Below are 13,075 nucleotides of genomic sequence, written 5' to 3'. Positions count from 1 at the left end.
CTCGCAAGTGACGTCCCTCTATATGGTCTCACGCAGTTGCAAGGTTAAGCATTATCTACGATAGTATTGAGTTGGGCGTGCAGCGTAATACGTCTAGGTATGTAAGGGGTGTAAGAAGGCGTTATAATAGTGTCGTAGAGGTATGGTTTCTATGTGAAGTGAGTGAGTAACCCCGCGAACCCAGTAGAGAAGGAGCAGTTCCGCTCGATAAAGTCATGTCATCGTCAGATTCCACGAGCATGGTCGAGGTACTTAGAGATGAGGGAGAGGCGTTCGGCTTAGACGTATTTGCCGAACATGGGGATGAGCGACTGCGCGAGGGTGTAGCTGAAGATGAGCTTGGGGCCGACGACGAGAATCTATTGCGCAGACACATGTCAACCAGCTCTTTCCGAATCGGCGAGCACAAAAAACGCACCTTGGGCGTCAAACCCTTGAAAAACGCGCCCATCCCCTCATTCTTGACCAGATCCTTGATCACCGTCATCCCGCTGACCTTGCGCTCAAAATTCGCATTCTGAATCCTCGTCTTCACCGTATCAAGCGGCGCCGCGACCGTGATACTCGCCACCGCACCCGCGATGCTCGCGACGAAGTTCTGGCTCCACGTCGCCTTGCTGTAGTCCTCGACGCCGAGGACGACGTCCTTGGTGAACGCGGAGGCGCCGAACAAGGCAAAGGAGCCGGGGGCGTTGCGCGCGACGGTCCAGCCCCAGCCGCGGTAGAGCGTTGTGCCTTCTTCGGCGAAGATGCGGAGGACGCCGCGGCCCCTGAAGGCTTCTGGGTTGACTTGGCGTTTGATTTTGAGGGCGTCGAGGGGGAGGAGGACGACTTCGCCGATTCCGGTTAGGCTGTGTGTGTGGGATGGCGTGTTAGTTTCGCTGGATTGAATTAGAAGCGCGGGGGAGGGGAACGCACGAGCCGGCGGTGGCCTGCATGATCATCTTGCCCTTGCGCTCGCCGAACGCGCGCGAGAACTCGTCCTTGTAGTTGCGCACGAGGAGCTCGTTGAACCACGGCTGGCCGCCGAACTTGTAGATGCGCTGCGCGACCTTGTACCCCGCTGCGTAGCCCAGACCCGGGAAGAGCGACATGACCTTGCGGCCGAGGGCGGCGCTGGCTTGGTCGCGGAAGATGATGGGGGAGAGGGTGGAGAGGGAGACCTGCACGGGAGGGTGGGTGAGTCTGCGTAGAGCATGATGGAAGAAGGGGGGTACCTTGGCCTTGTTGGACATGAGACGCTTCGCGACGGTGTCGACGGGGTGGAAGATGAGGAGCTCGGCGATGCCTGAGGGGTTCAATAAAAACGCGTTTAGAACATGGAGAGAAACACGATGTTACCTGAGGTGCCAGAGCCGAGGACACGGGCCGTGCCCGACTCTCGCGACTTTCCTGAGGGCGGGGGAGACATGGTGAGCTAGCGAGGTGGAAGGAAAGAAAGAGGCTGCAAGACGCGTTAAAAAGTGAGCGGCGTTAGACCCAAGTACGAGGATAAGCGTACGAGGAAAGTCCTGAGTGACTGCGGGTTTTTGAACCTTTACAGAATACAGCAGCTACAGGAAAAGTCCTACAACTTTCAGGAAAAGGAGAGTTGACGGTTGTGGATAAAGTCAAAGCTTATGACCATTCGCGAAAAATGTCATTGGCTTCGGTCCCTTTACACCCGCGCCGACGTTTCCGTCGAGTTTCGTTCGTCAGCGTCGTCGGTCACGATGGCCTTGTTCGTCAAACTCTGAAAACGCTATTGGATCCTTCAATTTCTCGACTTTGTGCCATTTGCCACTTGCATACTTATGTTCGACAAGACGGGGTCAGCGGTACACTCGTGTCCATTTGACGCCGGCCCTTCCACCCCAATCTGTGCAGCCATCTTCTCCTGTAGCGTATCTGAAACTTGGTTTCAACAGCATGAACGAACAGCATGATCGACTACGTCCCCGATCGACGGAAAAATCTTCTCAACGTAAACGTGCCTCGAACATGCTTGCCCCTGCGTGTTCATTCCGTTTCCACACAGCACCACAGATACGCGTTCCATTCAGTGGCCAAGCAGGACAAAAATACAGCTCATCTTTATCGCAGCAGAAGCTGGGTTGATAAAGAAAGAGTACGGAGTAGCTGGTCGCAGCAGTGCACCGGTGAGTAATCTAGCACCCACACCTCGCCTCGCTGCCTCGTTCCCTGCATATATACAGCCTGCATACAGCCAACACACACAACGACCACAACTAACACGTATCACCCCCTCTTTCTCTTTCACAGAACGTTCAGAGCCTCCCGTCGATTGGCTACTTCTTATACTCGACTCAGCCTGCCGCTCTCCCATCAACATGGCCGGCAGGGTCAAGGGCGCAATGCACCCCGTTCCCGAATGAATTGAGCGCTCTCGTTAAACGTTGTCCACGGGGCATGCGCACTACACGTTTACTTATAAAACGGAGGTCTTGCCCTTGCCCCGCTTGAATACGAACGCACACACGACTGAACAGGACGGAAAACTCATGAGCTCGGTGCTGGGCATATTCGGGAGCCTGCGCGACAGGAGCTGGCGGAGAGGTGCAAAGTGAGTCTTACGTCTGTTTCGCTGGAGATTCATACAGCCAAGCTGTCTTCGCGTTCGAGAAGCTGACCGCCTGGATAGAGACTCGCCCGCTGGACCACACCTGTTCTCTGTCGAAATATGGAGTGCGTCACGTTCAACCCCTCCTTTGAGAGCTCAGAATTGACATGACTCTCGCATTGGCATTCTTGACACAGATATACAAGCAAAAGGTCTCCTCCGCAGCGGCTCGCTAAGCATCGCACACCGATACTACCTCCGCATCTCGGTTGACACGGCGCAGCAGCAGACTGTGCTTGCGAAGCCGAAGGACAGGCTGCACACGTGGAAAGAGCGGTTCACGTTGTGCGTTCTTTCTTATTCGCTCACCTTAATGAGAGTCTGAGGAGTTCTGTGAATCTGCAGCTATGATGTCCAGCCAAGCGCAAAAGTCCGCGTGATCATCTATTCTCCGCGGGACCACCGAAAAGGCGGGCACGAAATCGCGCTCGTGGATCTGGCAGAGTACATCCACGGCGGAGAAGGTACGTGCTCCACCCTTCGTCGCCTTCTCTTCTTATGCTCACACTGTACCAGGACCAGCCGCATGCATCACCATCCCCGACTTCTCCCCCTCAACCACGCACCTCATCAAACAAGACTGCCACATCACATTCTCCCTCCGCATCACCGAACAAGACCGCCTCCTGCGCCGCCCCCCGCTCGCCCTGCTCCCCACCGTCTCCGACATATTCGGCGGCTCGCTCGCCGCGCCGCAGCCGCAGGAGCACTCGGCGTCGGCGTCGTCGGGCTCGGCGTACTCGGGGGACGGGGACGTGGAGAGCGTGAGCTCGGAGGTAGAGGTCGAGGAGGAGGAGGCCGAGGGCGGGTATAGTGTGCTGAGGAGTCCGAAGAGTCCACCGAAGAGCCCGATGTCGGGGGTGGGTGTGCCGGGGCTGACGGTGGCGGGGGGCGTGGTGGCGAGGATGGTGGATGCTGTGCCCAGCTCGGGGTCTAACCAGGGTGGACTTGGGGTACCGGGTGCGCCGGCGAGCGCGGGGCCGAGTGTAAGCCCGGGTGGGTATATGAGTAGGTGGAAGGGCAAGGGCAAGGAGAAGGAGAAAGGCGAGGGTGTTGTGGGTGCGGGTGAGAAAGGCAGAGAGGACCCGCTGGACGGGGTGGTTTATGTCCCGCAGCTGCCCGCGACGTACCGCGCGCTGATGGACAAGGTAAAAGCGTTCGCGCAATTCGCGAACGCGATCCCGTCGGTACGTCTCTCTTCCTTCCTCCCATCCCACCCTTCCCGACCCGAACTCTCAACCCCCCAACACAGGTCGGGCCCTTCGCCAAAACAGCATACCACACACTCAGCGGCGCCTCGAACACGATCACAGACCTCGTCGACCGCGACGCGCGCGTGCTGCGCCTCCTCGGCGCGATGAACGAGACGTACGACGCGCTCGGGAGCGTCAGCGGCGGCGAGGCGGAGTACTCGCTACGCAAGGCACAGAAGCTCGCGCCCGCGCTCGCGACGCTTTCGCAGCAGAGCGCTGAGTGCGGGTTCTTTTTGGAGGGGTATGCGGTGTGGAGACTTGGGTTGGGTGCGTTTTCCGTGTTTTTCTGCTTTTTTGTGGGGTCAGTTGGCTGATGGAGAATGGGCGTTTGATTGGTTCGTGCCCGGATAGTGGGCGCGACGAGAACGGGGTCGGCGTGTGAGCAAGAGGATATACCAGGCGCGGGCGACGCGATGCGCGCGTACGAGCATCGGTTTTTGCAGCTCAAGTCGGCGTTTTATCGCAACGCATCGAAGATCGACGTCGGGATCGTGGTGTTCCACTCACTGAGTGCACCACAAGACGGCGGTCCGTATCCTCCTGCTACATCAACCGTGAAATCGACAAGACTAACACCTCACATAGACGACGACACGCGCTGGCTCGACGCCATCCTGCACGCCCCAGACGCGTCCTACCTCGCCGCCCCCTCCGCGCGGTGTCTCCCGGGCACACGCGAGCAGCTCACCGAGGACATCTGCGCATGGGCGCTGCAGCCCTCCTCCCCGCACCAGCAGCACGCGCCTCCGCAGCACCGCGTGCTGTGGCTGGCGGGCCGCGGGGGGAGCGGCAAATCTGCGGTCGCAAACACTGTCTCAGAGCGCTTTGCGGCGATCGGCAGGCTCGGCGGGTCGTTTGCGTTCGATGTGACGCGCGGCGGGGGCGGGCAGCGCACGTCGTTGTACCTGTTTAGCACGATTGCGCGGGGGATGGCGATGAAGGACCCGAGGAGGCGGAGGGCGCTGAGGCGGGTGGTCGAGGGGAAGGGGTGCAAGGGCACGAGCGGGGCGGGGAGGAGCGTTGTGCCTGGGGTGCAGTTCGAGGAGATGCTCCTGCGGCCGTCGTTTGACGATGCCTCGACGAGCGGAGAGGCACAGCAGGAGGCGGTCGTCAACATCGGCCCGATCCTGATAGTCATCGACGGGCTGGACCAGTGCCCCGACGCGCGCGCTCGGGAAAAGGTGCTCTACATCCTCGCGAAGAAGATCCCCTCTCTGCCGCCCAACATCCGGTGGCTCATCGCCGCGCGCCCGGAGCCCGACATCGAAGCAGCGCTCTCCGGCCCGCCGTTCGTGCTCCGGAAGAACGTCGACGCGCCCGACCCCGTCCCCCACCCGAACCCGAACGAGCATCTCGACTGGCAGGACCGCGACGTGGAGCGCGTGATCGAGGCGCGCCTCGCGCCGCAGCACGCGCACGCGCTCGATCTGGAGTGGCGCACGCGGTCTGGGTGGCTGAGGGCGCTCACGAGGCGCGCGGACGGGTGCATGGCGTGGGCGGCGGTTGCGTGTGACTGGGTGTGTGCGGCGCTGGATAGTGGGAGGGCTGTGGAGAGGGTGAGGGTGCTCGAGCAGCTGGCTGGGGGGTTGGATGGGCTGTATCGCGCTATTTTGGGGGATGCGTTTCCGCCGGTGCTGGACCAGGGACCAGGGCAGGGACAGGGGACGTCGGCGCAGGGACCAGCGTCGCCGCAAGGACAGGGACAGCTGCAAGGACAAGGAGGGGCGTCTGATGTCGAGCGGTTCAAGTCCGTCATGACCACACTCCTGAGCGTGCGCGAGCCGCTCGGGCTCCTCACGCTCAAGCAGCTCCGCGGCGAGGAACGCGAAAACCAGACGATCGAGCACGTCTTCGCGCGCGTCTCATTCCTGCTCGACGGGCCCGTCGCGCCGGGCACCGGCGGCATCGCCGTCTCCCCATCGGCGCCCGAGGCGCCCATCACCATCAAACACGCGACACTGCGCGACTTCCTGCTCTCCCCGAGCCGCGCGACGAAGGAGTGGTTCGTCGATGCCTCCGGCGGCGCGTCGGCGTCGGGGGCGGCGGACGAGCGCCTCGCGCTCGCGTGTCTCCAGGTGATGCGCGTCGGGTGCCGGTTCAACATTCTCGGCCTCGAGTCGTCGTATGTGTGCCACAACGAGATCGCGGACTTTGACGCGCGCGTGAGGCGCCACGTTTCGCCTGCGCTGCGGTATGCGTGTCGATTTTGGATGGAGCATGCGAGCGCGACGCCTGCGGGGAGGCGCGGATCGGTGAGAAGGGAGGTGGAGGAGTTTTTGGGGAAGGGGCTGTTGGTTTGGCTGGAGGTGGTGAGCGCGACGGGGTGTGTCGAGGCCGTTAGAGAAGGAATGAAGGGGCTGGTCGCGTGGGCCGAGGTATGTCCCCCTCTACGGGTACCGTGCTTTTGGCACTGACCTCGCCTCGAAGCACAACAGCAAGCTGAAAGCGCTCGTCCTCGACATCCTCAACTTCCTCACCGTCTTCTCGGGGCTCATCGCGTCCTCGTACCCCCACATCTACCTCTCCGCGCTCCCGTTCACCCCGCCCGGCTCGTTCGTGTACAAGCGCTACGCGCCGCAGCTCGCGAGCGCGCTCAGCGTGTACTACTCGCACACGCTCGGCTGGGCGTCGCTCCCCGCGTTCAAGGAGCCGGGGCACCCCGTCACGGCGCTCGCGTTCTCGCCCGACGGCGCGTACCTTGCCGCGGCGGCGGACCGCGCTGTGCATGTGTATGATCTGCGTGCGCGCGGGGTGCGGAGGCCCGAGCCGCGCGTGCTGAGGGGGCATACGGGGCGGATTGAGAGTGTTGCGTTTGCACCGGCTGAAGGGGGTGGTGGGGCGAAGCGGAGGAGCGGTGAGCAGCCGACGTCCCCGCGACAGCAGGGGCAGCAGCAGCAGCAGCAGCAGCAGCAGCAAGGACACCTTTTGGCGAGCGCGTCGGCGGATGGGAGCGTTCGCGTCTGGAGCGTGCCCGATGGGAACTGCGCGGTGGTGATTCGCCCCGGGGTGGAGCAGGCGGTGACGGACGTTGCGTTCGATGCTGCCGGCTGTATACTGTTCACGGCGAGCCGCGATGGGACGGTGCAGGCGTGGGACGCGAGGGCGCCGAAGCAGCGGACGCTGGTGTGGGGCGCGATGCATGCGCGGGGTGTGCATCGCCGTGCCGCGTCGGGGTCTCCCTCGTCTGGGAAAGGGAAGGAGCGGGAAAGGGAGAAGTCGGCTAGGGAAAAGGAGAAGGAGGACAAGGGGAAGGAGAAGGAGGGGAAGAACGTCAAGTGTTCCCCGGAAGAAGAGGCGCCGTTCGCGATCTCGTGCATGCCCGACGGGAAGACGCTCGTGTCGGTTGGCGGGGACGCGGCGGTGCGTATATGGGATGCGAAGACGGGCGAGGCGCTGTGCGAGATGGCGCACGAGATGGGCGGGCAGTGGTTAACGTGTGTTGCGTGCTCGAGTGGCGGGCTCGAGGTTGCTACCGGCTCGGGCGCGGCGCCTTCTGTACCTACCACCTCCGCTACCACCACCAACAGCGGCAGCATCGGAAGCGGGAACGGCCCCTCGGACGCAAACCAAATTCTTCTATGGAACACCTACAGCGGCAACGTGACCGGCACGCTCAAAGGCCACACGGGGAGCGTCAATAGCGTCGCGTACGCGCGCGACGGGCGGCTCGCGTCGGGCTCGGACGACTGCACGGTCAAGGTGTGGGCGTACAATCTCTACGCGGGGCGGCTCAAGACGACGACGCTGCGCGGACACACTGCGCCCGTGGGCCCTGTCGCGTGGGCGCCCGACGGGGGCTGCGTCGCGGGCGGTGCGGCGGACGGGACGGTGCGGGTGTGGAACGTTGCGCCGCCGGATCCGACGCTTGGAAATGGGGGTGGCGGGGGCGGCACACCGCACGGGCATGGGAACGGCGCGAATGCGAGTGGGAGCGGGTATTTCGAGAGCACGAACGAGTGGCCGCAGGGGTGGCGGTACGACGAGGGGACGGGGTGGGTCGTGGACGGGTCGAAGCGGCTGCTGTTCTGGGTGCCGCCGTGGGCGCGGGCGGGGCTGTGGACGCCCGACACGCGGCATGTTATCGCGCAGGACTCGACGAGGGTGCTGCTGTCGCGGTTTATGATCGCGCACGGGAACGAGTGGCAGAATTGCGTGGACGAGAGTGTGACGGGGATCGCGCCGATGGTGCTCAGCGTCGGCGGGAAGGGCGAGGTGATGACGGTGGGCATGGGTGGTGAGCCGGTGAGGCCGTGCGAGGACAATTTGATGGTTGAGCCTGGGATGGGCAAGTGGCCATGGGACGACGTCGGGTATGTGGAAAGGCCCAAGGTGGCGGATGGGTCTGGGAGTTTGTTTGGCTGGGGCGCATGGAAGCCACCCAAGTTTAGTTTTCTGAGATCAGCTTCAGGACTGTGACTTTGATCCTTTTAGTGTATTCATGTTTTTGGAGACTCATGTTGTATTTTACCTTGTCGAACGTAAGCGCCTGTGATAAGATAGACGCTCAGGGAAAAATGAGTCGCGGGATCGGATTCCGGAAGACACGTCCACCGTCCACCTCCAACTTGGTCTCCTCATTCTTGAGGACGCTCTTGATACTCTTTCTACCCCGTATACCTGCGCCACACATTTGTGCGTGAGCCATCATGTCGGACTCGGAGTGGACGCCATCCTCATGGAAAGCTAAGCCGGTCGCGCAGGTATGTGAACAGTACAGTCGTAAGAATCGACGACATTGACACTTTGTGTGTTGAGAATAGCCCGTGAACTATCCAAACGCAAAGCACTTGTCGAGGTGCGCTGTATTGCCTTTGAGTTTAGTACACGCGCCATCATCTCATTGACCACTCGACCTCTCAGTGTCCTTGGCAAGATCAATGCCCTCCCACCACTGGTCACACCGTCGGAGGTGAGAAACCGTTCATGTGCAATCTATCGTTCTACTCACAAGTTTTACTAGATTGAGCGCCTCAGATACCAACTTTCTGCTGTTGAGAGAAACGAGGCCTTCCTGCTTCACGCTGGAGACTGCGCCGAGAGCTTCGATGCTTGCACGCATGTGAGTGATAGATCCGCCTCTTGTGCCAGCAGAACCTCTTAACGAAACAATTCGCTCCCTATACTCTCTATACAATGCAGCAAAATATCTCGAACAAGATTGGCCTCATCCTCTCCTTCTCGCTCATTCTCATCTGGGGCGCCCGCCTTCCGGTCGTACGTGTCCTACCTTCATCCACGCCCGCGACCGCATCTCAAACAGAGGGAACGCGCCATGTATTCAGGTACGCATCGGCCGTATTGCAGGGCAATACGCGAAACCGCGCAGTAGTGGTACGGAGAAGATCGGAGGTCGTGAGGTTCTCAGCTTCCGGTTTGTCCTGACTGCCGTCTTTCCCATGGTCTACTGACAATTCTACGCGCAGCGGTGACAATGTCAACGGGTGCGATTCCGAAATCGTCTGCACGGTGTGTTAAGCTTGCTGACACGGGCGCTATGATCGCAGCCTGGACATCGATGATCGGACACCCGACCCCGAGCGCTTGCTACGGTAAGCCGAACGTCTTCTCTCTTCTTCTCCCCATCCTACTTCGATCGATGCGCTCATCCGATTCCATTAGTGCATACTTCCACTCCACGACGACACTCAACTACGTCCGCGGCCTCCTCACCTCGGGCTTCGCGTCACTCCATCACCGCCACCCGCGCGACTGGTCGCTGTCCCACGTGCGCTCGCCTTCGCTAAGGTACGAATCCAGCCCTTCTCATCTTATTCCGAGACCTGATCTGCCTCTGCCTCTGCCTCTGCCTCTCTCCGCAGGTCCGAATTCGAGAACATCGCGGAAGGTCTCGCGGACGCGCTCGACTTCAGCAGCACGATCGGCGTCGACTCTGGGAAGGGCAACGTCCCGTTTGAGCGCGGGGGCGGCAAGGGTGTGCTTGGCGAGGTGGATTTTTACACCAGGTGTGTTACCGTTTTCTCATCGACTGCATTGAACCTCGAATTCATGTATCTCACTGCCACGCAAGTCACGAAGGTCTCATGCTCGACTACGAACAGGCGCTCACGCGCGAGTTTCCCGTGCCCCCGGGTGTCTCTGTCTCCCCCGTCGCCACCCCTCCGGCCACCTCCACCACCACCCCTTCGTCGCCTTCGGCGGAGGCAGAAGCAGAGGCAGAAGGCGGCAGCAGCAGGAAGGAAAAGGCGCACTACAACACCTCGGCACATTTCCTCTGGATCGGCGACCGGACGCGGCAGCTCGACGGCGCGCACGTCGAGTACTTCCGCGGGATCCGCAACCCGATTGGCGTCAAAGTCGGTCCGTCGATGCAGGATGAGGAGCTCGTGCGGCTGCTTGATGGTGTGTCCTTAATATCATCTCTGTTTTTTTTTTTTTACTCCGCTCGATGGTTGCGCTGATGCGTTGGTGTTCAAGTGCTGAACCCGGACAAGGAGAGCGGGCGTATTACGTTGATTACGCGGTACGGTGCTGGAAAGGTGCGTTTTCTACGGCCATATAGAAGTCGTTGCGGGCGTTGATTGTATGTGGGATCCAGATCGACAGCCATCTAGCGGGACATATCAAGGCCGTTCGCGCGTCCGGCCATCCCGTCGTCTGGATATGCGACCCCATGCACGGAAAGTAAGTCCCACCACCCTCTCCCCGAATCAATATCAACGCATCACCCCCACTAGCACCCTGACCTCCGCCACGGGCCTCAAAACGCGGCACTTTGGCACGATCATCTCCGAGATCACGTCCTGCCTGCGGATCCACAGCGAGCAGCACTCGCGCCTCGGCGGCGTCTCGCTCGAGTTCACCGGCGAGCTCACCGACGACGGGTTCAGCGTGACGGAGTGTCTCGGCGGGAGCATGGAGCTCGCGGAGGAGGAGCTGGGGTTGCGGTATCAGAGTTTTTGCGATCCGCGGTTGAATTTTGAGCAGTCGTTGGGTGAGTTTTCGGGCGATCGAGATTTCGTTTGGGGGTGGTGTGGAGGTTTTTATTTTGTTTTTTTTGGCGCTGATTGGATGGGATAGATGTCGCGTTCATGATCTCGAACCATTTCAAGGAGGAGAGACGGGGTGCAAAGGGCGGGATCAGCGAGATTTATACGGCGCTGGGCGGGAAGAAGTCGACGTAGTTCTCGTTCAGAGATGAGGGCGGGGATAGATGGTATGCTCCAAAAGTGATGGGTGCTTTAAGTCATCTAGTTTGTACGAGTAGTATCTTACCGCCACTCAAATCAAAATGTACGCCATGCATGGATCGCCGCGTACAGCCGCATGAGGTCAGGGCTACCGACTGGGTCGCCGTTGGCACGTCATGGATATCCCGCTTGCAGGCTATACTGTGCAGCTCATGCGATTGATAGACAGAGCATGAGACTACGCATCTGCTTTGATTTCGACCATTTGATCACGCCAGGAATATTAACAACACTGGCATACACTAGCTGACATGAACACACAGAGCTCTCCTTCGATGTCACTATATGCATGCGATAAGAGGGCCCCGCCCTGTGATACTTGTGCATCACCTCCCGTAGGCTTCATTCCGGCACGAATCCCACCCAGTCGAAGTGCCAGTCGCCGTATATGACTCCGTCACTGGTGGGCGCGAAGAACCCGAAGAGGCCCACGGAGAGGTCGAGGCCGTACTGGGGACAGCCGGGACACTGAGGGTCCGTGCGTGTCGTGTTCACATCAAGCACGCCAATGATATACAGTATGTGAGTGTTAGTGGTATGTATTTACAGAGGGATAGAGAGAGAGAGAGCGAAGAAAGAAGCAATACGCACGCTGTCGACAACGATGGCGGTCGTATTTTTCCCGCCGGAGGAGATGGTGATCTCCCGGCCACAGAACTTGCCGGTGCCGTAGATCTAATTATGAGATTTGTAGCGTTAGAAGGGCTGCTGGTAACGGGTTAGAGAGAGTGCCGGTGCGGCGTGACTTGCAGTGGTGCTGATGGCAACGACCTTTTTAACAAGACCAAAATATTGTTCGTTGGCAGTGGCTTCTCGTGCGGTAGATAGGGGCCAGGGCGCGTACGTGTTGATCGGGAGTGCTGATCTGCCCGCATGCGCCGAGGCCAACGTCGAACCAGGTCATGCGCTGGTCGTCGTGGTCGACGCGCTTCGTGAGGCTTGTCTCGTTGGATGTGGCCAGCCCACCGGAAGCGAGCACAGCCGGAGGGGCAAGGAAGAGGTATAAAAGTGCGATGGGGGAGTACATGGCAAGTACGATTTTTGGTACTGTAGGGATTAAGTGGCAAGAAATGGGCGGGGGAGTAAATGTACTGTCGAGGTCAAGGGAAGCTAGAAATTGGGGGTCGATGAGCCTGAGGATCAAAGGAAGAGAAAGGCGTCGATTTTATACGTCGACTGAGGGAGCATAATGAGCTACGGATGCCCATATCACGCTCGCATCTACGCTGCGTACGATGTTGGCACTCGCAGTAGCTGGTGCCGTGATGGTAGTCCTCCTTCCGCCAGCGCGGCAAATGTTTCACCACGCCAGATTCTCGCGTCACCCGAGTTGTGCGCAGGCACGAGATGCTTGTAGGTTTCAGCACACCACAGATACCAATGTATACCCAAGAACTGCCTGAAACGCATCAGACAACAGATACCCAAAGGTCGGCGCACAGAATGAAGAGCTAACAGGTCGGAGTGTTGCTCTGTCGGGGACAAACATCCGACAAGCCGCCAGGCTAGTTAACGCATGACGCGTGCAAGTGCTGCTGTGAAGTCGTAAAGCTGATTCGTTGAGCAAGGAATTTTTATAAAGGGTCCCGAGTGTCGTGGGAAAACTGGTCCGGGGCGGAGTAGACAGTCGAGGAGCTGCATCTCTTGGAGTATACATGTGCGCCAGACCGGTGATATCCAGTCTGTTATTTTTGATTCCGATTCTAGCCTAAGAGATGTTAAGGCCAAGTTAAGGCACAGTTACACAGTAGTGAAACAAGAGGAAGCTGGATGTGCAGGTAGAACCAAAGAAGTAGGCTTACAAATGGAGTATGATGAGGACAGGCTGCGCTGATATAGTTTCCCCTTAGCATCCAAGCAAGGATGACAAAGTTTCGATGAAACAAGGTAGTCGAGAGACACACGGTTATCCACGGAACGATGATTAGATGGCTCGGAGCATCGGCCTGTCGTGGATAAACCATCAGAGGCAGGTCCAGCCAAGGAGATTACTG

The 13,075-nt window shown here is 59.6% G+C and overlaps 4 protein-coding genes across 4 annotated transcripts; 2 read left to right on the top strand and 2 right to left on the bottom strand.

The window, feature by feature from the left end:
• Positions 1 to 65: 65 nt before the first annotated feature.
• Positions 66 to 1,536, bottom strand: CONPUDRAFT_132840 (mitochondrial carrier protein). Its single transcript, XM_007777034.1, has 6 exons — positions 1,502 to 1,536; positions 1,342 to 1,444; positions 1,218 to 1,288; positions 919 to 1,163; positions 419 to 851; positions 66 to 359 (listed from the first exon to the last, which is right to left on the bottom strand). Exons 2-6 carry the CDS (start codon positions 1,409 to 1,411, stop codon positions 279 to 281), a joined length of 900 nt encoding a protein of 299 aa, XP_007775224.1. The 5' UTR covers positions 1,412 to 1,444; positions 1,502 to 1,536; the 3' UTR covers positions 66 to 278.
• Positions 1,537 to 5,206: 3,670 nt separating this feature from the next.
• Positions 5,207 to 8,360, top strand: CONPUDRAFT_140417 (WD40 repeat-like protein). Its single transcript, XM_007777033.1, has 2 exons — positions 5,207 to 6,248; positions 6,304 to 8,360. The coding sequence occupies exons 1-2, from the start codon at positions 5,361 to 5,363 to the stop codon at positions 8,287 to 8,289; spliced, it is 2,874 nt and encodes a 957-aa protein (XP_007775223.1). The 5' UTR covers positions 5,207 to 5,360; the 3' UTR covers positions 8,290 to 8,360.
• A 159-nt stretch (positions 8,361 to 8,519) lies between these two features.
• Positions 8,520 to 11,015, top strand: CONPUDRAFT_67271 (DAHP synthetase; the record flags this gene model as incomplete). The annotated part of the gene is made up of 16 exons (XM_007776934.1): positions 8,520 to 8,573; positions 8,634 to 8,668; positions 8,734 to 8,782; positions 8,834 to 8,932; positions 9,013 to 9,087; positions 9,156 to 9,244; positions 9,297 to 9,314; positions 9,378 to 9,422; positions 9,493 to 9,618; positions 9,693 to 9,836; positions 9,902 to 9,953; positions 10,047 to 10,233; positions 10,309 to 10,370; positions 10,430 to 10,515; positions 10,569 to 10,825; positions 10,912 to 11,015. The coding sequence occupies 16 exons, from the start codon at positions 8,520 to 8,522 to the stop codon at positions 11,013 to 11,015; spliced, it is 1,482 nt and encodes a 493-aa protein (XP_007775124.1).
• A 408-nt stretch (positions 11,016 to 11,423) lies between these two features.
• CONPUDRAFT_77901 (plant expansin) lies at positions 11,424 to 12,108 on the bottom strand (the record flags this gene model as incomplete). Its single annotated transcript, XM_007777032.1, has 3 exons — positions 11,424 to 11,549; positions 11,673 to 11,756; positions 11,926 to 12,108. 3 exons carry the CDS (start codon positions 12,106 to 12,108, stop codon positions 11,424 to 11,426), a joined length of 393 nt encoding a protein of 130 aa, XP_007775222.1.
• Positions 12,109 to 13,075: the final 967 nt, after the last annotated feature.

The sequence above is a fragment of the Coniophora puteana genome (assembly GCF_000271625.1).
Source record: "Coniophora puteana RWD-64-598 SS2 unplaced genomic scaffold CONPUscaffold_19, whole genome shotgun sequence".
Taxonomy (NCBI): Eukaryota; Fungi; Basidiomycota; class Agaricomycetes; order Boletales; family Coniophoraceae; genus Coniophora; species Coniophora puteana.
The sequence above is the reverse complement of the archived record's forward strand: the minus strand, read 5'-3'. Positions and strand labels throughout refer to the sequence as shown.

Bases quoted from the DNA above. Each gene is read 5' to 3' on its own strand.
- CONPUDRAFT_132840 (XM_007777034.1), bottom strand. From the start codon at position 1,411: ATGTCTCCCCCGCCCTCAGGAAAGTCGCGAGAGTCGGGCACGGCCCGT. The intron at 1,289-1,341 runs GTAACATCGTGT...TGAACCCCTCAG, and splicing joins CCTCGGCTCTGGCACCTCAG to GCATCGCCGAGCTCCTCATC. The intron at 852-918 runs GTGCGTTCCCCT...CCACACACACAG, and splicing joins ATGCAGGCCACCGCCGGCTC to CCTAACCGGAATCGGCGAAG.
- CONPUDRAFT_140417 (XM_007777033.1), top strand. From the start codon at position 5,361: ATGGCGTGGGCGGCGGTTGCGTGTGACTGGGTGTGTGCGGCGCTGGAT. The intron at 6,249-6,303 runs GTATGTCCCCCT...GCCTCGAAGCAC, and splicing joins GGCTGGTCGCGTGGGCCGAG to AACAGCAAGCTGAAAGCGCT.